General features: G+C 57.8%; 8 protein-coding genes across 8 annotated transcripts; 5 read left to right on the top strand and 3 right to left on the bottom strand.

The window, feature by feature from the left end:
• Positions 1-850: 850 nt before the first annotated feature.
• On the top strand, positions 851-2,259 carry BJ171DRAFT_506615 (uncharacterized protein). The gene has a single exon (XM_053111142.1). It carries the CDS (start codon positions 1,100-1,102, stop codon positions 2,165-2,167), a length of 1,068 nt encoding a protein of 355 aa, XP_052966307.1. The 5' UTR covers positions 851-1,099; the 3' UTR covers positions 2,168-2,259.
• A 371-nt stretch (positions 2,260-2,630) lies between these two features.
• Positions 2,631-3,945, top strand: BJ171DRAFT_582203 (hTAFII28-like protein conserved region-domain-containing protein; the record flags this gene model as incomplete). Its single annotated transcript, XM_053114157.1, has 4 exons — positions 2,631-3,169; positions 3,270-3,363; positions 3,462-3,558; positions 3,812-3,945. 4 exons carry the CDS (start codon positions 2,631-2,633, stop codon positions 3,943-3,945), a joined length of 864 nt encoding a protein of 287 aa, XP_052966306.1.
• Positions 3,946-4,879: 934 nt separating this feature from the next.
• Positions 4,880-6,133, top strand: BJ171DRAFT_506610 (uncharacterized protein). Its single transcript, XM_053111141.1, has one exon. The coding sequence runs from the start codon at positions 5,035-5,037 to the stop codon at positions 5,992-5,994; it is 960 nt and encodes a 319-aa protein (XP_052966305.1). The 5' UTR covers positions 4,880-5,034; the 3' UTR covers positions 5,995-6,133.
• Positions 5,940-7,928, bottom strand: BJ171DRAFT_506609 (uncharacterized protein). The gene is made up of 2 exons (XM_053111140.1): positions 6,224-7,928; positions 5,940-6,020 (listed from the first exon to the last, which is right to left on the bottom strand). The coding sequence occupies exon 1, from the start codon at positions 7,884-7,886 to the stop codon at positions 6,345-6,347; it is 1,542 nt and encodes a 513-aa protein (XP_052966304.1). The 5' UTR covers positions 7,887-7,928; the 3' UTR covers positions 5,940-6,020; positions 6,224-6,344.
• Positions 7,929-8,628: 700 nt separating this feature from the next.
• On the bottom strand, positions 8,629-11,443 carry BJ171DRAFT_121249 (Septin-domain-containing protein). The gene is made up of 7 exons (XM_053105559.1): positions 11,268-11,443; positions 10,432-10,563; positions 10,012-10,228; positions 9,645-9,849; positions 9,299-9,450; positions 8,965-9,184; positions 8,629-8,854 (listed from the first exon to the last, which is right to left on the bottom strand). The coding sequence occupies exons 1-7, from the start codon at positions 11,377-11,379 to the stop codon at positions 8,747-8,749; spliced, it is 1,146 nt and encodes a 381-aa protein (XP_052966303.1). The 5' UTR covers positions 11,380-11,443; the 3' UTR covers positions 8,629-8,746.
• A 1,037-nt stretch (positions 11,444-12,480) lies between these two features.
• BJ171DRAFT_506605 (14-3-3 protein) lies at positions 12,481-14,843 on the top strand. Its single transcript, XM_053111139.1, has 7 exons — positions 12,481-12,691; positions 12,973-13,032; positions 13,187-13,206; positions 13,336-13,347; positions 13,546-13,820; positions 13,914-14,254; positions 14,390-14,843. The coding sequence occupies exons 1-7, from the start codon at positions 12,676-12,678 to the stop codon at positions 14,446-14,448; spliced, it is 783 nt and encodes a 260-aa protein (XP_052966302.1). The 5' UTR covers positions 12,481-12,675; the 3' UTR covers positions 14,449-14,843.
• A 1,305-nt stretch (positions 14,844-16,148) lies between these two features.
• Positions 16,149-17,949, top strand: BJ171DRAFT_621218 (vitamin-D-receptor interacting mediator subunit 4-domain-containing protein; the record flags this gene model as incomplete). The annotated part of the gene is made up of 5 exons (XM_053115431.1): positions 16,149-16,216; positions 16,345-16,520; positions 16,747-16,920; positions 17,066-17,272; positions 17,449-17,949. 5 exons carry the CDS (start codon positions 16,149-16,151, stop codon positions 17,586-17,588), a joined length of 765 nt encoding a protein of 254 aa, XP_052966301.1. The 3' UTR covers positions 17,589-17,949.
• Positions 17,950-18,512: 563 nt separating this feature from the next.
• BJ171DRAFT_475200 (uncharacterized protein) lies at positions 18,513-19,523 on the bottom strand (the record flags this gene model as incomplete). The annotated part of the gene is made up of 1 exon (XM_053108771.1): positions 18,513-19,523. One exon carries the CDS (start codon positions 19,521-19,523, stop codon positions 18,513-18,515), a length of 1,011 nt encoding a protein of 336 aa, XP_052966300.1.
• Between the last annotated feature and the right edge of the window lie 269 nt (positions 19,524-19,792).

Genomic DNA, 19,792 nt, shown 5'->3' with positions numbered 1-19,792 from the left:
CACCAGAGTGGTTGATGGCAAATGCAGCCGAGACGGACTTGTGTTTCATGTGATTGCGCTGGCGAAGCGGAGCACCCTTCGGTGAGTATCCGTAAAGAGGAAAAATGGATTTCCTGATCCCTGTCTCGTCGACAAAAACGAATCGTCGTGGGTCGATGGAGCGGGCCTGGTCCCTGAACTGTGCCACTCGCTCATCCAGTCGCTTGGACTTGTAGAGGTGTGTTGCCCTCTTGTGTGAGAGACCTGCTCGGTGGATGGCAGTGTGGCAGAGTGAGAGTGATACTTTCCTCTGGAGGATGGACTCGAGCTTGCATCGCAACACAGGACCAGTCTGGAACGGGTCCTGTTCAATCAGGGTGCGAATGACTGGACATGCCTGCTCGAAGAAAGTGGATCTGCGAGCTGTGACTCGGTTGGCTTGTGTCCTCGGTGCCATCGATGGATGGTGCTCTTGGATACACTGAATATGGAGGCAACCTTACGCAGGCTATGGATGAGGGCGTAGCATCGCAATGCGGCGGTGCGAAAGTCGGATGTGTGGCGAATGGTCATGGCCAGCGCGCGATAACATTGGGTAACAAAATATTCGACGAATGGTCAAAAACCCGGGTGTCCCGTTTTTTATTGGATTGCCTGTAAAGACTGCCCCCGAACAAACAAAGCCACTCGATCTCCAACCGAGACCGGAAACGATCGTATGGCTTTGACCATGCGGCCTGCAGATCGCTGCGCTGAAGGCAGTGGCTGATGCGAAGGGCACCCAGGGACACTACTGTCCCGTTTTGTTCTCGCAAGCCGTTCGCACGGACAGCGCGGAACGAGGATTGGCCAGAATTCGTCTTGGGCGACCTCTGGGTTCTTGGACTGTCGATGCTTTCACTTTCGGCGTCGCACCCACACCAGCTCGATTCGCAGCGACGACTAGCTGTGCGAATGCTTCCTGCCCTCATGACTTTGCTCTGGCCACATTCAAACCCCGGCCCCTGGACTACTCCAGCCAAACGAGCGGCATCGGCAGCATCATCCGACTCGTACATCTATTGTGTCATACCTGAATCAAGCAACGCTTATTGACGCAGCCTTGCCTCGCCATCCCGTCATGGCCCAGCCAGTGCCCCCTTTCCTCCAAGCATACATGGCCATCGTCTCTGCCCTAAATGCGCTTGGCAACGTCCCGGCCATCCAAGAACAGCAGCGCGGTATTCTCCAGGGCATCCGCGACCAAGTCCGGTCGGGTCAAGTTGCCCTCTCTCGGCTCGACTCGGCTGTTTCGGATGAGTCTCGTCTCCTCCGTCGCTTGCAGCGCCTTTCCTTCACCAAACTCCAGACCCTTTTGGCCGGCACTCGGGGCAGCCTCATCGAGGAGTCGCAAAAGTCGAAATTCAGGCTCGAGCAGCAATACCAACAACGCCAAGAGCAGCTCGAGGTTCTGCGGGCGATGCTCCAGTCGGCGACAGTCGAGGCTGCCGAACTTGATGCCGAACGGGCTCGCTTCGATTCGCTCGTTATGGATCTACTGGCTCTGCTGGACAGCCATTTTGCGCCGCCCACGCCCGATCATCCCGAAAACCAAGCCATTCTCCAAGAGCTGGACCTGATTGAATCCGAGATGGCAAAGACGCGGGACCACTTGCCACAGATCCGCAACTCTGCCCATATGATGAGTGAAGCGACTCGTAACTTGCGCCAAGCCCTGCGGTCGCTCAAGGTCGCTCTGCACCCCGAAGAAATCGATCGTTACTTCCGAAACCAGATCCTGGTGCTTAACAGGATCGAGTTCTCCAACCGGAGCCGGGACCACATCGATGTCGCCAACGCCCTTCTCGGGAGCCTTGCCGAGACACTTCCGGCAGAAGCTGGGGTCGAGGCCGGGGAGCTCATCCTCTTTGGGCCCCTCGACGTGAATCTCTCCAGCTTCAAGGCGTCCAAGCTTCAGGCACTCGAGGCCCAGCAGGTGGCACTGGCAGACATGGCCGAAAACCTCGCCAGGCTTGAGTCCCAACTGTGGTGTCGGGTAGACCGGCTGCAGAACCAGCTGGCGGCTCTGAGCTCACAAGAGAGAAGCGCCAGAGCTCGGCTCGTGCGCTATCGCCTCTCGAATCTGTCCTACGAATATGAGAGTCTGGCTGGGAGATTGGTGATTCTCGAGGTGCCGATAGAACCCTGAGCTCGACACTCTACACATGAGCTAACGGGAGGTCTTCGCTATACCTCATGAGAGCGTAGTATGCGTCAAACAAAGCCATATGCAGCGAAAAACGATCACCTCGGCAGCTTCCGAGCGAGCAAAGGTCGCTCTCTGGCCTCCACAATCGGGCTGCGCGATGAGATCATGTTGTGCGTCGCATTGGCATCGCGATTCCACACTCTCCAGCAGCTGGGTCTCAAGTGCCGCAGTGCAGCGATAGATGGGTGTATTCAGCGCCTAGAAACAAACGGACAATCGCTGGCACGGCGCATCACCTCAAGTGGACCGCCTGGAGTGCTGCAAGCGAGTCCGTGAGAACCAGCAGCCGCCGGTCAGATCCTCGATGCGCGGGCGATCCAGGCGCTTGACTTGCTCAAGCTCGCGTTTCCCGTCAGCATCAACCTTCGGCTCTGCCGTCCCCTCCTATCCAGCCGCACTCGCCATGGATCTCCCGGTGTCGACGCCTCCGACCAAAAAGCCCCGGAAATCTACATCCTCGAAGGACCCTTCGGGCACGCCGAAGCCACCCACAAAGCTGGGTCGGCCCCGCAAATCTGATCTGGCGGCCGCTTCTTCGTCGACAACCTCCGGTCCGTCGCTGGCCGTCCCCGGCAGCGGATCGGCCGCCTCTGCCTCGTCGCTGCCCTCGACTCCCTTCACACCCAAGGGTATCCAAAAGCCCAAGACAACCAAGCCCAAGCGCCAGTCGAGTGTTTTGTCGGCACAGGAGGAGCAGGACAACAAGTCCGAGCCCCCGGATGATCTCCAGCCTCCGCCAGCATCCTCTCATCTCGATTCACAGCCGCCGGCCGCATCGACATCGGGGCTTGCACTACCAAACGCAGACGGATCGACCCCTCAGCCCCTCGCTCCTGGGGCTTCTCAGGAAGATGAGAAGAAGGACGATGTTATTGATGATGAGGAAGACTATGAAGATATTTTGGTTCTGCCATCTGTCGCCAAGAACGCCGATGCGATGAAGTATGGCCCCCATCATCATCGTCCTCCTCCTGTGATCTCTTTGCGAATTGCTCTGCTCCTGCAAGCTTATTGGATCACTGCTCACTTCTGGGAACCACAGGTCGCTCCTCGATAGCTTTGCTCTCAATCCCGAGGAGCTCGACCGATACGAGGTCTATAGACGATCGGTCATCAACAAATCAACGTGCAGAAAGGTAGGCATATTTATCCAGATCACCCTTCTACGTAGCCACACCCAATAGGTCCAAAGAACGATCCCCGTCCTGACGGGCTCTGCTTTTGCCCTTCACAGTTCATCCAGAACATCATCGGCCACCCCCCACAACAAAGCGTCTTGACAATTGTGCAAGGAGCCGGAAAGCTCTTTGTCGGCGAGCTGGTCGAGCTAGGTAAGAAGGCTTTATCTGTGGCAACACCGGTGGAAACGATGGTGCAGCGATCGCTGTCGCTCAGGCTGCATGTCCAGCTCTGGCTTGTCGAGGGCGGTCGCTGTTTTGCTTCCAGCGCTTCCAGCGCTGCCAGCACAAAAAACGCTTCACTCCAAAGAGGCACCCTGGCGACGACAAATCGTTTGATCCATGGTGTTCTCTATCGACCTGTTCTGTTGGCCAACATTCACAATTGCTGGTTTCTCAATCACAGCAAAGGACGTCATGGAAGAGTGGGGCGAAGAAGGCGCCATCACCCCTGCCCAGCTGCGAGAGGCATTTCGCCGATACCGACAGCAGGGCGATCGAATGAAGGCCGTGGGGTATCAGGAAAAGCTGCTGCTGTAACGGCCAGGCTCAGAAGGAAGCGCAGGACTCGTTGATCGCACTGACTCCAGATCCCCAACAGCATCCACAATGAAGCGAGGTCGTAGATATCGCGCGAGCGAACTCCTGCTTTGGCTCACTCAGCAACGTGTCGGCGTTCAAGTTTGGGGTTTCAACGGCGTTCTCGTTGATGTCTAGTCTATATTCTACTAGGCTTCAGAGGAATCATCAAAGGAATAGTATTCAGGCTGGAGCTGCGGTAGCATCCGGTTTGCGATCAGGCAGTTTTGGGCCGCCCTACCGCTTGAACGCTCTCACAATGCGGATCAAAGTGTTTGCATGGTTCTGCTATCTCCTTCCAAACACTTGGTCACAGGGGTTTGCGGGGAGCACCTCACTTTGGATCATTACGTTTGTAACGCCGAGGGATCCGTGCGCAAAAGTCGATTTCGTCGTTGATGAGACCCAGCGGGTGATGGAGACACAATGGCATTGTTGCTCTAGCTATTGCGCTGCCTTGGTCATGCGACAGAGTTTCTGGGCTCAGTCCCGGCATCATAAACTTTTCTTTGCTTGATTCTGTTCCAGCCGACCCTGGATTCGCATGGGAACATTGCACTTCAGGGCGCATATGGGTAGTCTGCACAACATCCGCTTACAGAACGACTAGATGGCGTCGGGTTGATCGAGCGAGTGTTGGTGTCGATATTGAAGGAGCCAGCAGAGCAAGCGGAGGCGCTTGATATGAACAGACACTTGAGCTCTGGCAGCAGGCTGGTCGATAGCAGTGCGCACATCGTCAAATCGACCACTCTGTTCTCGCCCGGCATCGATCGACTGATGGTCCGAGGAGTGCAGACCTGGCTTGAATCTCGTGATCAACAGGCCCCATGAACCCATGAGCCCATGAGCCTGGGTGGCGCTGTGGTGCGAGGTGCGAGGTTTCGATGGGCCCATTTGGCGTGGCTCTCCGATGGGTGTGTTTGGATCCACACACAATCCCCCGCTCGCTGCTGGCATCTTCTGTCCAAATCTCTGTTCAGTCGGCGGTCGCCCATCATTCCTCTCCTCCGTCTTGGCCCCCGAGCCGATCTCGCCCTTCTTGCGGACATGCTCCTCACGACACTTTCCAAAACCCTTGCAGTTCTGGCCACCGGCGCTGCCGGTCTGGCGCTCTCGGTCTACCTGATGCCCAGCGCATGGAAACGCAACCTCTTGGTTCGGGTCCTCAAGCTCGGCCCGCTGCCCGACCGAAAACTGCCCTGGTCCCGCAAAATCTTCCCCCACGGCGAGCTCGAGCAGCTTGCAGACAACCTCTGGGGACTCTCGGGCAGCCTGCCGCCCGACGGCCCACGCCTGCCTCGACGAATGATTATCTACCGCCTGCCCAAGACGGATCGGCTCTGGATCCACTCCCCGATCTGCTGCACCGACAAGGTCCTTGGGCAGATCACGGCTCTCGGCAAGGTGACCTTCATCGTGGTTCCCAATCCAATGCACCGGCTGGATGCGTTTGTCTATGCAGAGCGCTTCCCTGAAGCCAGGGTGATCTGTCCGCGCGAATTCAAGGTTGCTGCCGAGCAAGCTGTTCGAGTGGATGCCTTTGTCGAGGATCTGTTCCCGCCGGCTGTCAGCGGGGGCTCGTCCGAGCCGAACGGACTGTCGGAATCAGATCCGCCTATCCGCTACGTCGCCCCCAAGGGCTTCTACCAAGATATCAGCGAGCTTGGATATCTCCTTCGCCTGGAGAACGAGCAGCACCACGCCCTTGTGTACTGCGACACTTTCTTCAACATCGATCCAGAGGAGGAGCCGTGCCTGGTCTGGATCGGCACTGCGTGCGGTTTCGGCTGCACTGCCATCGGTCGATTCATTGCCGTTGAGTCTGGCCCGCAAGCCCGCGACTGGGTTGCCAAAGATCTGGTCTCTATCGTCCAACAGTACCGAGTTCGCAGCATCTCGATGGCGCACGGCAAGGAGCTGAAAGGCTCGGTCGAGGATGTGGTCAGGGCGCTGATCGATGCTGCCGAGACGTTCGTCAAGGCTAGAGAAGTCAAGAAGCAAGTCTGAGCCACAGCCCACTGCACCGGCATCTGGTCCGTATGATGCTCGTAAATCCACACGGCACTGTGCCGATTGCTGCGAGCGGTCATGAGATCCACGTTTGCTCTTGCGACACCCATTCAATACACAGTTCTTGTCGGCATCACTCATCGCTGGAGCCACGGCCGTCAGTGTTGTGGCAGAGGTGTTGGAGTATTCAACTGACTCTATGAAACCGACAAACCCAACGAGACAGATGGACTCTATAAGATAGACTCCATGGGAGATGATTGACCCACTTGGCCAAGTGTATGATATGATCCGACGACGGCGTGCTTGTGAAGCATGTATTCAGGATGCACATGTGCCAAATAGGATCATGCTCGGGTTAATTCGCCGAGACGCTCGAGACTGGAGGTGGCTGCAGGGTGTCCCTGTTCGGCAGCTTTACGAAGCCAAAAGATCGCAGTGTCCTTGTGTTTGGGGACGCCCAAGCCATATTGCAAGCATCGACCGAGTTCGTACTGTCCATACCGATTGCCTTGACAGGCAGATTTGATATACCACTCGACTCTTTTGGCCTCGTCGTTCCTGCCATCGTCATTTTCGTTTTCACCTTCGTCTTCGTCTTGATCTCTGCCTTCACCATCGTAGCAGCAACCCGACATCCACTGAGCATACGAGTTGCCGTTCTCGGCGGATTCGTTGAACCATTCAATGGCCTCCGTCAATTCTCGCCTTCTCCCCAACCCGGTCACGTAGCAGTGTCCTATCCAAAACTGGCTCTCGCTATGGCCTTTTTGGGCGAGCTGCTCAAAGATAGCCGCTCCCGATGACGGGTCCTCTGTGGTTCCGAATCCATGGAAGTGACATAGGGCCATGAGATGTTCGCAAAGGCAGTCCCTATCGGATCCCATTTCACATAGCTGATAGAACTTCAAGGCAGCGGGCGAGTCAGAGGAGCTACGATTCCAGATAGGGCCAGCGTCTCCAGCCAGGCACCCTTCTTCTCCCAGGGGGAATGCATTCGATCGATTATCTTGGATGATCCTGACGCCTTTCTGTTTGTCTCGCACGGTACCACGGCCAAGATAGTGCATCCACCCGACCATGAGGGTTGCGATGGGCTTGAGGACCGGGTCGGTGGATTGGTTGCTGACCTCCCGCCATCGGCGGAAGGCATCTACGTCGCTCTTTTCGACGCCGTGGCCGATGAACGAGAACCAGGCTTGCAGGAACACGATGTGGAGTCGGCCGTCTTCACTGCCTTGATCTGCGGCCTTGGAATACCACTCGATGGCTGTGTCAAAGTTTCGACCGACGCCTTCCCTGTTCTCGTAGCAGCGACCAAAGGCAATTTGGGCCCGAGGCATTCCACGGGTTGCAAGACCTCGATACAGTTCCAGGGCCTTGGCGTAGTTCGCACGGACTCCGAAGCCGTTGCGATAGGACTCGGCCAGGTGGAACTGGGCCATTGGATGGCAAGCATTGCTGGCCTGCTCCAGGCGTCGAAAAGCTTGCTGGAGGGCGTTTTCTCGCTCCAGCTCATCCATAAAACGCCGTCGATCGGTTTCAGTTTGGATGATCCGAGCAAGGAAATACGAGGCGACAGCGTTCCCTCGGTCCGCAAGAGCAACAAGCCAGGCTCGATCGGCTGAGCCTGACTCCTCGTAGCGCAGCGAGAGTGCGATCTTTTCACTGGGTGTGAGGTCGACCTTCAGCTGTCCGTCTGGATCGCACAGATTTGCCCGCTGGCACCAGCGGAGGAAGCGGGGCACCTTGGGGCTCAAAAGATGCCAGGCGCAATCGTGGGCTTTGAGCAGGGTGTCGATGGTGTCATGGTCGAGTGCAAACTGGAAGGCGTCGTTGAAACAGACGATGGTGAATATGTCCTGAAGAGGGGAGATGACAGAGGCCATGGCGAACGATTGCAGTCGCTGGAGAAGGGAAGGGGACGGCGTCCCGCTTCGTTTTCGCCGGTGAAAACTCGGGCGCCTCGAATCGGCGTTTGAGTGGCTGGCCCGACACACACTGTATTCAGGGGGAAATGGGACACATAGAGCAGATCGCTTTGGCAGCCTCCGAGTGAAGACCACCGGTCGCAGTGCAGCGATGCGGAAATCGAGGGTGCTTTGTTTGGCCATGAATGCAATGAGTGGGTGGGTGTATTCAGGCCACAGAAAAAACCCTGTCACGACTCAACGGGGTGTCCCATTTCATTTTGGAAACGCTGTAAGCAAATGGGACATATGTGCTTGACTCGATTTCGGTGATACCATGGCTTATTCTGAATCTATTGGCTCATACATCCATGCAGCGAAAACCGACAAAAGAACCTCCTTGCCGCTCCATCCGGTTTCTCATCCGCCCCTCAATGCTTTTGAATCACTGGCGATGGCGGAGGCGATGATGCTCAGAAAAACCAAAACGAAGCGCACAAAGGGGGATCGAAGGTCTGTTCTACACGGATTAGTATTTGATTTGCGTTCTGCCTTTCCTCCCCAGAAGTATGAAATCGAGAAAGGTGTGGCGAGTAACGTGTAAGTAAGATGGACGAGAAAGAGAGGAAAAGAAAAAAGAAGCGAAGAGGAGCAAAAGGAAGGTGCGAAGAGGACGAGAAATAACCAAGTAACAAAAAACGCAGTATGGAAGGTCGAAAGGCGTGAGGAGGAAGGGGAGGCGGCGACAAACAGAGGCGGAGAGGAATGGAGGAGTTTGGTGTGTCGGGACACGGCGCGGTTGGAGCGTGCTTGCGGATCCACGGTCTTCAGTACGGCTTTTATTTCTTGCGCAGGGCAAGGACCTCCTCGTACTCGTCCTCCAGCTGTTTTACAGCACGGTGCTGCTGTTCGAGGTCCTGGTTGAGGCGATCGCGCTCGGCAATGAGCTGGGAGAGAAAACGAGGCCACGTGTGAGTGCAAAGACAGAATCGTTGGCTGGCAGAGGATGCAGTCGGTCCGTGCCTGGCTAGCAAGACGGCGTGGCGGTGAAACGTACCCTCTGCTCCCACTGTCTGAAGCGAGCCTCCTCCAGACGGACTTGCTCGGTGAATCGCTTGCGGAGGGCATCTTCCTCCTCCTTCATCTTGGTGTCCATCACCTTTCGGGCGCGGGCGCTGGGGTCGTCGTCGGATCGTCCCTCGGCGGTGAGCTTGGTCGATCGGAAGTTCTCAAAGTGAGTCTCCTCGGTGGAAGAGATCAGATCGTGCATGTGGGTGCTGATGGTTGGCAGGATAACAATGGCGTCAGTTGGGCGGAAGCAGGTCGCCGATGAATCGTCCGTTGGGGGAAACGCGGGTACCGTCGAGATGCACCAGATTGACGATGCTTACCGGATCAGAAGGTTGCGGAGCTTCTTGAAATCGCAGTGGCTCTCGTTCTCAACCTCGGCGGCACCCCACAGGTACTGGCGACCGGGACCAACGCTTCCATCGGCGTAGGTAACCTCAGTCTCGGAACCAATAACCGAGAAGGGCGAGGCAGCCTGCACAACGGGGATGGTGGGCAAGGAAGCAATGATACGGGATCAGCTTTGGCCATAGCTGTCTTGGGTCGAAGCTTGCGTGTGCGGCTGGTGAGTGCGACCGAGGCAGCAAATACATCGCCAGAATGCCAAGCCAGCGTCTGGGTGGATGACTGCTGCAGCTGGTCCATGGATCGGACTTCAGGCGGACTTACCATGATGGCCTTGGTGGCAGCGTCATCGTCATCATGAGGAGTGGCCTGGAAGATCTGGATGCCATGGTGGCTGATGCAGTCGCGAATGCGATCCTTGAAGGCCTGCATGTCCGAAGGGGTGAGGGTGTCGGCCTTGGCAATGACGGGGATGAGGTTGACACGGGTGCTGAGCTGCTTCATGACCTCAATATCGAGGGGCTTGAGGCTGTTGGTGAATCAGAGAGGTCAGCTCCAAATGATGGATGGTTCGGTTGAGAAATCCTCGACGAGCCAGATTGTCAGAGTCGGCTCTCCCAAGGTCCAGCAACAATCGGATCTCGTATCCCACACATTGAGGATTCGAGGAAGCGGCGAAAAAGCGACGTACGTGTGGCCGGTGGGCTGGATAAAGTACAAGCAGGCGTGGACACGGAGATCGTCCGAGTTCTTGCGCTCGGGACGAGACTCGTGCTTCATGTAGCCGTGGTGCTGGTCGTCGATGAAGTTGACAATGGGAGCCCAGCAGTCGCGGTTGTTGACGTAGTCGCCAAAGCCAGGGGTGTCGATGACAGTCAGCTGGACGTTGAAGCCCTTCTCCTCGATTTCTGATGACATGTACAGTGTCGGATGAGTAGGCAAGAACGAAGCCAAGGCACAACCAAGAGGTGCTGAAGCCTTGGGGGAGGACGGCCGAAAATCACAGCATCCACAAAGTCATGGTGTGATTTGCAGTACACGACGACCGAGACGCCCTGGTTGGTAGCGAGGCTTTGGATGCAGCTGCGATCCATGAGATGCAGGAGCTTACCGGCGCGAGTGATTTCAATCTCGACGGTGTTGTTGATCTGCTTGGCAAAGCGATGCTCAGGCTTCTTGTAGTCCTTCAGGATGGTGGTGAAGAGAGTGTTGATGAAGGTGGTCTTACCGAGACCAGACTCGCCTGTCGACCAAGAGAAGAGGATCGGGTGAGTTCTCTGGAAGATCAAATCCACCAAAGCGGGAGTGTGGAAGCAGTGGGCAGATTGAGAGGAGGAAGGGGTTGACCAAGGAGCAACAAAGGAAAGACGCCCAAAGTAGTAGAGATGCCCGCTCCAGAACATTGACTGGTTGGCTCGACGGGTCGATGGGTCGATGGGTCTCTGGATGATGCCACTTTGCCGGGGGGTATCCGGGTGAGAGGTAAGGGGTCAAACACCACCCGTCGACAGTGTTCGTGTCTGTCTTGAAGGTGGAATGATGGCTATAGCGATGCACCGATGATGTGTCTGAATGTCACTCCTATCGGACAAATGGTCGAAAGCCCACAATGCAACTTTGGCCCGACGATGCATTGGGTAGGTCGATGGCAGGAGCATAGTGCTGAGCGGGGTCTTCCCAGCACGAGGGCTCAGGCGTCCCTGTCCAGAAACGGTGCGAGGAGTCGATGTGATGCCACAATCGTTGACTTTGGGGATCGGGTTGCCTCCATCGGGTCGGCGTCATCGAGGGCTCGGAAACCACAGGAAGGGAGAACGCTCGAGTAGAGGGGCCTCATCATCTCTTCGAGGGAGTATCCGAGGACCGGCACTGCTCGGCGAGCTGTGGAAGATGAAGCCCGCAGGACAGAGGGACAAAAGTCGGTGCAGGCAGGAGGCCGAGCATTACCCAAAACCATGATGGTGAAGCGGGCACCCTTTCTCGACACAATCTTGTGTCGCTGGTTGGGCAGGTTGGCAATGCCGATGTGGCTGGGGGCGGCGACAGCAGGGGCAGGCATGTTTGGAGCAGACAGACTGAGAGGCAGAGACAAGTCGACCCGATGCAGATGGGCAGATGTGGGGGCAAAGACGAGGCGGGGAAGCAGCGGCAATGGCAAGACGAGCCCGGGAAGGCGAGCCCGCGAAGGCGAGAGAGAACACGGGGGCGAGCGAGAGGGCGTGCCGAGGACGGCGCCGCAGCACAGAAAACCACACAGACTGTGCGCAAGCGAGGACGGCGTGCGGGCGAGATGCAGGCGAGGAGGTACTCGGCAGCCGGCTGTGGCGACTCACAGGGACAGTGCGGTGCGCGCGGCAGCCAAAACAGGACGGCGCGGGCAAAGGCCGTGTCCCGGTCGTGCGACAGGCCCGCCGGATTTGGAACGACGCCGTCGCACGGCGCCGTGGGCGCGCCGTCTGCGCTTGGCTCGAGCCGCCGGCTGGATCCGCGGGGTGGATCGACGGCGAATGCACGCGCCGCGCTGACGTCAGCACCACAGCGCCGCCAAGCCACACGGCCTCGCCGAGGGGCGAGAGCAGGCGAGGGCAGGCGAGGGCAGGCGAGGCCAACAATGGGCGAAACCCCGCTGCCCGACTCATATTTCCATATTGGGGGGGACGGGGCGACAAGGCGGTGGCGGCCGCCTCGGTTGCTCTCGCTGGCGCGCATTGTCGGTGGGAGAGGCGTGGGCCGCGTGTCCGCCCGGAGGGATGTGTATGGGCTCAGCCTCAATGGGGGGGTGAGAGAGCAGGCGCTCCATCCGATTGTGTGCTGCCGGCCTCGCCTGCATCAGAGGCATGCGGCCGGATGTCGCTGGGCTGCTGCCGGATGTCGCTGGGTGTCGCTGGCCCGCCTCTCGCCCGGCGGCTCTTCGCGGCTCGCCCTGCCTCGGACGGTCACGGGGGCGCAGTGTGTGTGTGTGTCGATGCTACGCCGTCGCCTGAGTGGTCGGTCCTGTGTCGCCCGATAATGGCCGCCGCCGCCACAGACGGCGCAACAGCGACAACTCACCGACAGCTCACCGACAGCTCACCGACAGCTCACGCCCACACACACACGCCCGTCGCCCTGATTGCGCCGCCCTCGTTCTCTTCGCTTCTGCGGGCGGCCTCGCCCTCGGCCTCGCTCTCGCTCTCGCTCCTCGCCGCCCTGTCTCTTCAACCCCCTCGTTTGGCCCTGGCCGACCCTGGCCAAAAGGCCAGAGATTCTGCGTTTTTGTCCTCTTTTCCCTGCACCCGAGGCATCTCGACTCTTCGCCCCACTCCCACACACCGCTCTGCTCACCCGTCCCCCTATCCATCCCCACCTCTGAACAATGGCCGCTGAGAAAGGTACTTTCGATCCGCCGTGTTCTTGCCGCCTGGCTCTGGCCGTTGCGTGTCTGTCAGCTCCCGAGCCGCCTCCGGCCGGTTGCTGGCGACGATGGAGGGAGACGACCGGGTCTCTACGCGCTTTTCTCGGGTGGCCCTTGGCCAGGCCATCGTCGTCCCAGCCAAACCTCCCGTACACACCGAGGCTCAATTGGCGCCGCTGCTCCCCAAGTCACAGACCATGTCGTCGCAAACCCTGCGCTAACCACCGCTGCCCTGCTCCCCGTATCTCGCACCTCCAGGAGCACGCGAAGACCAGGTCTACATGGCCAAGCTCGCTGAACAGGCCGAGCGCTACGATGGTTTGTCTCAGCCTCTCCAGCACGCCCCTCCTGCATCCGCGATCTCGCTGCTGCTTCGCACCGGACTTGCTGCATACGCCAGCCACTGACACTGATCGTCTCTCTTTGCTCTCTCCGCGACCTGCTCTGTGCTTCCTCTGCTTTCTCCGTGCAGAAATGGTCTCTTACATGAAGGCAAGTATCGACGTAGTGACCCTTCCTCCGCCTCGGCTCGTCGGGAGGTCGCGCATCTCTCGCTCTGGGCGCAGCATTTGAATTTGGCTTGGAGCTAACGTAGCCTCGTTCGTCCATTTGTCTCAATAGGAAGTCGCCAAGGTAGTGTAGCGACAGGGGGGTTTTTTTTCTCTCGGCTGGCGTGTTGCGCCTTGTGCTGCTCGGCGTCTCTGTGGTCGAGCCCGCACCGACTCGGCCGCGGTGCCGGGGCCTCGATCCGCTTCCCCAGCTCCAACAGACACCCACATGCCCCGCCCAGCTGACACCCCTCGCCGTGTTTGCCTGTCTCGATGCGTCCAGCTCGGCGTCGAGCTCACTGTTGAGGAGCGAAACCTGCTCTCTGTCGCCTACAAGAACGTTATCGGTGCCCGCCGTGCCTCCTGGCGAATTGTTTCCTCCATTGAGCAGAAGGAGGAGAGCAAGGGCAACGAGTACCAGGTCAAGAAGATCAAGGAGTACCGCAACAAGATTGAGGCTGAGCTCAACAATGTCTGCACCGACATCCTTGACGTCCTCGACCAGCACCTCATCCCCTCTGCCGAGGCCGGCGAGTCCAAGGTCTTCTACTACAAGATGTAGGTGTTTGTTTGCCGCATCTATCGATCACGTCTGCTGCCGAGAGGGAACTGTCCGATACTAACCCGCCCCCCCGTCTCTGACGCCTGCAGGAAGGGTGACTACCACCGCTACCTCGCCGAGTTCGCCACCGGTGACAAGCGCAAGGAGGCCGCCAACTGCGCCCACGATGCCTACAAGTCCGCCACCGACATTGCCCAGACCGAGCTGGCCCCCACCCACCCCATCCGCCTCGGCCTTGCCCTCAACTTCTCGGTCTTCTACTACGAGATCCTGAACTCACCCGACCGTGCCTGCCATCTTGCCAAGCTCGCCTTCGACGACGCCATTGCCGAGCTTGACACTCTCAGCGAAGAGTCATACAAGGACTCGACTCTCATCATGCAGCTCCTGCGTGATAACCTCACTCTCTGGACCTCGGATCTCCAGGATGGTAATTGATGCACCCTCTGCCCCCCCCCCGATCCGCAGTGCGCGCCAGACATGCTGCCGCGCTCGATTTATCTGCGAGGCGGCCCTCTCGCTGACGCCTCTCCCATTTCCCCCCCCCTCGATTCTCTCCCCTCAGGTGATGGTGCCGACAAGGCCGACGAGGCCAAAGAAGGCGATGCCGATGAGGCGAAGTAAGGCAAGCAATCAACACAAAAGGATCATAAAATAAAAGAAAAGATGGAGTTCCAATAAAACGGATTGTATAAACTTTTAGCCCATTTTTTTCTCGCATCACTTTCCCTCTATCCTTTGATGTTTTCTCTCACCCCTTGCCTCACCTCAACCATCTTGCGCTTTCTGGATTGCTTCAACCTCTTTGATATTCCCTCCTCCTCTCCCCATCTTCCTTTCCTTGCTTTTCGACACAACTTCAGTCTCTTGATGGCCTTCGCACCCTTCCTCAAGCTCTTCAGCACTTTTCTCCCGCTACCAAACCCTCCCGAAGGCCGTCTCAGCTCTGTTTGAATCTTGTACTTGCTCTTGTGGTTTCGTGAAGAGTTTGCAATACACCGATTTTGAGCTCTCATGAACGACATTGCCCCCCTCACGCTTTGCACTGCTGCTCCTCCGACCCAGCGCCAAAGTCGCTCCAGAAACCTGCCGTCATTCAGTCTCTTGTCCCCATCACCTCGACTCATCGGGCGATCGTCTTCGGCTCGGGTGCCATTGTTGGATCACCGCCCTGGTCGCTGCATGCGCTGGCGATGATCGGCCGTCATGGTGACGCTCTTGGGCTGGTTGGATCCTTCACGGCGCTTTGCTTTCTGCCTTGCCCTGCTTCCAAGGCGGCGACGCGGTTGGTGGTGGCGGCGGCCCAGCACCAGCGAGGCGAGACACCCTCCCTCGCCCATCTCTCTCCTCTCTCTCTCTCGGGAGTGAAAAAAACACAAGCCACACCCTGGCCACGCACATGACGACAGGGGGTCCTGCGCAGCACTTGCCATGCCACCCCTGCCCCACCCAGGCTCCGAAACGGCCAGGTCCCAGATTGCGTCCGGGGCCGGCCATATCTCCGGGCAGCGACGTTTGCGGATGGTTTCGGCGGACAGACATGGTGGTCGGCTGGCACTCTGCGACCGGCATAGCAGGGCTCCAGTGGCATCGCCATATTCGTCGTGCAGCGGCAGCGGGGGGGGGAGAAGGAGAGATGCAAGGGGGGGGGGACTCCCTCTGGGATGGCGGGTTTCTTGCATATCCCTCTCCAATTGCGCGAGGACATACCTGGGATGCCACAGAACAGAACAGAATCAGCGTATCAGCAGAGTCCATCCCATTAGCACGAGCACCGATCAAAGCCGTTCAGCCTGATCGGTCAGCACCACTGAAATCCACACAACCCATCCGTGTGAAGGCATCCCATTTCACTGAGTTTGCTGTATCTGCACAGGGGGCAGCCTGCCGTATCGGATCGGAGTGGACGCTGCCGGCTGGTTCTGGTTTCGATTGGTTGCGTGGTCCTGTGCAATCAGAGGGAGTTGGCCGTCATTTCCAAAGCTCAAGTACCACAAGCACGATGTAGCAGCGAGCTCGATAGCATCTAGAGTCGATATTCTTTCGACCGGATACCATCGATCGACCAGGATCGGCACTTATAAGCATCATGGCTCTGTGCGGTCCCGATAAGCGCCCCTCCACACCAACAATATGCAGCAGATACACTTCCCAGCACGGGAGCATGTCGGGGAAGCAGCGGCCGCAGTGCAACCCAAATCCAACCCCAACCCGCGCCAGGCCGCCATCTGGTCTGCTCCTGACCTGGATCTGCAATCTCAGCGGCATCCTGCACACTCATCCAATACACGCAATCCGTTTCCACACACACTCGCCGCCATACCATGTCTGCGGACCAGCCGCTGGCCGACCAAGCATGGGAGAGCATATCTCCCCGGATCAAGGCAAACAGGTATCATTGGCGCTCTCTCGAGCCGTCCTGAACAATCTTGAATCGCCTCGATTCTTCTCTCCCATCTTCCTCACTTCATCTCTCCCCCCCCCTTGAATCCACCCCCCCCCATCTCGATCCGGGAACAGCTACTTTCCCGAGTATACCCGGCTGATCCGGCAGCTCTTCGAGTCGCTACAGACTTTGCAGCAGTCCAAGGCCACCGGCGCATTGGTCCAGGGCTCTGACCCAGCCGCCGAGGCCAAGCGGCTCATCGCCAAGATTATCGACCTTGATCGGAAAATCCAAAAGTTTGCTGATGAACGTAAGAGGGACTTGCCACTCCTTCCTTCCTCTGTGGTGATCAGCCCGTTGGCCGTATCGATGCGATGGATCGACCTGTTAGCCGGATCGATGCGATGGATCAACCTGTTGGTTGGCCGGCTTGGTGGACTTTCACCCCCTTCCTGAGGGCAGTCCTCTCCGTGTCAAGCGCAGTTGAAGCCGATATTGGTACTATCTTACACTCTGTCGCTCGTTCCCATATCCAGTGGAGCAGCATCAGTCCAACCAGAGAAAGATTGACGATCTGCAGGCCCGAATCAAGCAGCATACCCATGGCATCCTGAATCTCGTCCAAAGCCTGCGCAAGGCTGAAGCCTCGATTGAGCTGACCCTCAGTCAATCCAGGGAACGCATCGAATCGTTGAAGCAGTCGCAGACCAGTGCGTTTTATCCAGCTCTTCAGAGGCATTCACACCATTGCGGACGGCATCATTGTCGTTATCTCTTTCTTGCTCCGCGACATTGCTTTCCACTCACTGCTTTCCGCTCATCGCTTCCCACTCATTGCTTCATCTCAACTGCCAGACAATGTCGACTACCGCGATGTGATCGCCTATGCTCGGCGGGTAGCGCCGTACACTGCAGCCCCGCACAAGTTCAACCCGCAGAATCCAGATCCAACCATTCCGTTTAGTGCGCCTGTCCCGCAAGAGACTCTGATACGAGCGAGCCTGCTCTTCCCAAAGAACCTGGAGGCTTACCTTGCCGAGACCATGGCCGTGACCCAACATCGTGAGTCAGGACGTCTTGGGAGTCGACAGGCCCGCATGTCCACAAGGACCATCATGAGGAGGATAGAATCGAGATGGATAGCCTCTCGTAGCTCGTCCATTCCGTTTCGTTCTGCTCTCCTCCTCCCCCCCCTCCTGCACCTAACTAACTGCCGTTCCAATCGACCCAACCAACAGAGCGGGAAGAAATCCAGCACGAAGTCGATGCCATGGAGACCGACATTCTCGACCATATCCGCACTCGCGAGCAGGTCACCCAAGGCGACTCGTCGGAGGTCCAAGCGGCCGATGTTGATGTCCTCGATCTTGATCTGTAGCATATCCCCGAATCCGGAAAGAAGAGCTTCCTCCGTTGCTGTCTTTTTCTTGCTTCTTCCGTTCATCCCGCTCTCTGCGTTCATAATCGAATGGTCTCCATTGGATTCCAGGACAGCAAACCGATCCTCGCTCGTAGCCATTGGCCGTGCGCCTGGGATGCCATGTCCTCGATGGGGGATCGAGTGCTGGCGGGGTCAACGCCAATGCCCTTCGGTGATGGGCATCTCTCGAAGAGAAACTCGGAAAATCCAAGAAAAAGATGGAGTTTTATTGAATTTTTGTTGTTGTTGTTGTTTCGCTCTTTGGAAGAGCCGTATGAGGCGCAGGGACAACCAAACGGGAGCAGGAGATGGTGAAGAGACGACACAAGAGCAGGGATGAGCAACAAAGCAGGGACAACAGCAAAACATAGGGCAATTCAACGGAGGTGGCGGCGACGAGGGAGAGGATGCTGTTTGATAAAGAAAAGCCAGGACCACAAATACAGAACCGTTGTGGTAGTAGAAATCCAAGAAATAAGCAAGTGTCCAGATGGAGATAAGTGTGCATCAGGGAAAAGCGGAACGGGCCTGTGGTATCCATGCGTATCTGGGCATCATCGGGAACGGGCTATGATACGTCGGCTGGAGCGGCAGGAATGAGGTGCTTGGCAGACCATATAAAAGTCTATCCCGGAAAGGATATTGGAGCCGCTAGTCGAGGGGGGGGGGCCAGATCGCGAGAGGGCTTTGGGTATGGGGTCGTCGAGGTTCATCGATTAATGGGTTGGTACTTGCGCTCATCGGTGTGCGCGTGGATCTGCCTCTTGGGAGGGACTTTTCAGCGAGAGCCCTCCGCTCGGTCCAGGCTGAGAGAGGGAGAGAGAGAGGGAGAAAGGGAGAGAGGGAGATAGTAATTGCATCCGTTTGCAATAGGTGGGTCTACTATACCCTCCAGAGATTCCGCCGATATCGTCCTTGGCAGATGTACCGTGCCTCGAGAACTCGCATGGCGCTCTGAAGCGCCAGTTCGCTCGGAGCCTCAGTGTCGACCGGGTCGCTGGGTGCTGCCTCTGTGCTCGTCTCCAGCCCGTCCGTCTTGAGGCCCCACCCAAACGAGTGCGAATATTCGCTGTTCCAGCCGCGGATGAGAGTGCCGCCGCACCAAAAGACGAGCAGCACGAGCAGCATGAGGTCGTAGAATTGCTCGGACTGCGACTGCGAGATCCACAGGCGCCATCGACGCAGGTCCGTGATGAAGCGGTGCAGATGAAGGCCTGTGATGGAGGGAGGTGTTCGAGCGGGTGCTCCGTATGAGGGGTCGGTTGAGTTGGGCGGGACAGGAATGCTGGCCGTGCTGGCCGTGCTGACTGCAGCTGCAGGCATATCGTGGCGATGGCTGCATCGATTTTCATGGCTGTTGAGGGTGCAGTCCCCAGAGTCGTCGCAGTCGTCGCAGTCGTCGCAGCTGTTGCAGTTGTTGGAGCCGTAGCAGTCGCGGCTGTCGTGGATCGATTGGGTGTTGTCGCTGTCTCGAAGCGCACGGGCGCTGTCGCTTTGAGGGAGGCGAGGCCAAGGCGCCTGGAGGGGGCGATGCGATGGAGACGGATATTGTGCAGGGAATCCCGAAGGTGACTGTTGGAGATGACGATGGGAAGCCAGCGAGATGGGCTGTGGCCACAGTTGGCTGCTGTTGAAGGCCAGGGGACACGATTCGAACAGTTCGAGAGGATCGGCGGCCTGTATTGAGGCTGATGGGAGCCGATGCTCAACCGCTGGTAACGCTGCGAGGAGAGTTGGGCCTTTCCATTTTGACGGCAAAGGCATCGACGGGGCGGAAGGGCTGGATGCAAGTGGCGGATGGGATAGACTCGGAGCTGGACAAGTGGTTGTGCTGGCTGCGAGTGGGATTCGGGAGCCCATGCTCAGCAGGATGATGAGGCCGCTGGGTTTCATAACGGGCCAGTGGACATGCGGAGGCAACAGCGGGTTGTTTGTGGTCTGGGCGAGCGCAGATACGATGAGGAAGAAAGACAACGAGCAGGAGCGCAGGAATCAAGGGTCTGACGAAGCGGAGCCAAGCCAGGGACAGACGGTTGTATTCAGCAAGTGGGCAATGAGGGTCGACTGCAGGCAGACAGGTGTCTGGCGAGGGTACGGAGAGAGATGCCGATGGAGGTGCGGATGTGGATGCTGGTGGAAGTGCTGATGGAGGGAGAGTTGTG

Source organism: Polychytrium aggregatum (assembly GCF_025602895.1).
Source record: "Polychytrium aggregatum strain JEL109 chromosome Unknown BJ171scaffold_20, whole genome shotgun sequence".
In the NCBI taxonomy this organism is placed as follows: domain Eukaryota; kingdom Fungi; phylum Chytridiomycota; class Chytridiomycetes; order Polychytriales; genus Polychytrium; species Polychytrium aggregatum.
This window is presented reverse-complemented; position numbering and strand designations above follow the sequence as displayed.

Bases quoted from the DNA above. Each gene is read 5' to 3' on its own strand.
- BJ171DRAFT_506615 (XM_053111142.1), top strand. From the start codon at position 1,100: ATGGCCCAGCCAGTGCCCCCTTTCCTCCAAGCATACATGGCCATCGTC.
- BJ171DRAFT_506610 (XM_053111141.1), top strand. From the start codon at position 5,035: ATGCTCCTCACGACACTTTCCAAAACCCTTGCAGTTCTGGCCACCGGC.
- BJ171DRAFT_506609 (XM_053111140.1), bottom strand. From the start codon at position 7,886: ATGGCCTCTGTCATCTCCCCTCTTCAGGACATATTCACCATCGTCTGT.
- BJ171DRAFT_121249 (XM_053105559.1), bottom strand. From the start codon at position 11,379: ATGCCTGCCCCTGCTGTCGCCGCCCCCAGCCACATCGGCATTGCCAAC. The intron at 10,564-11,267 runs GTAATGCTCGGC...CTTGGTCGACAG, and splicing joins CTTCACCATCATGGTTTTGG to GCGAGTCTGGTCTCGGTAAG. The intron at 10,229-10,431 runs GTAAGCTCCTGC...ACATGTCATCAG, and splicing joins GATTGAAATCACTCGCGCCG to AAATCGAGGAGAAGGGCTTC.
- BJ171DRAFT_506605 (XM_053111139.1), top strand. The intron at 13,033-13,186 runs GTTTGTCTCAGC...TTCTCCGTGCAG, and splicing joins ACAGGCCGAGCGCTACGATG to AAATGGTCTCTTACATGAAG. The intron at 13,821-13,913 runs GTAGGTGTTTGT...TGACGCCTGCAG, and splicing joins AAGGTCTTCTACTACAAGAT to GAAGGGTGACTACCACCGCT.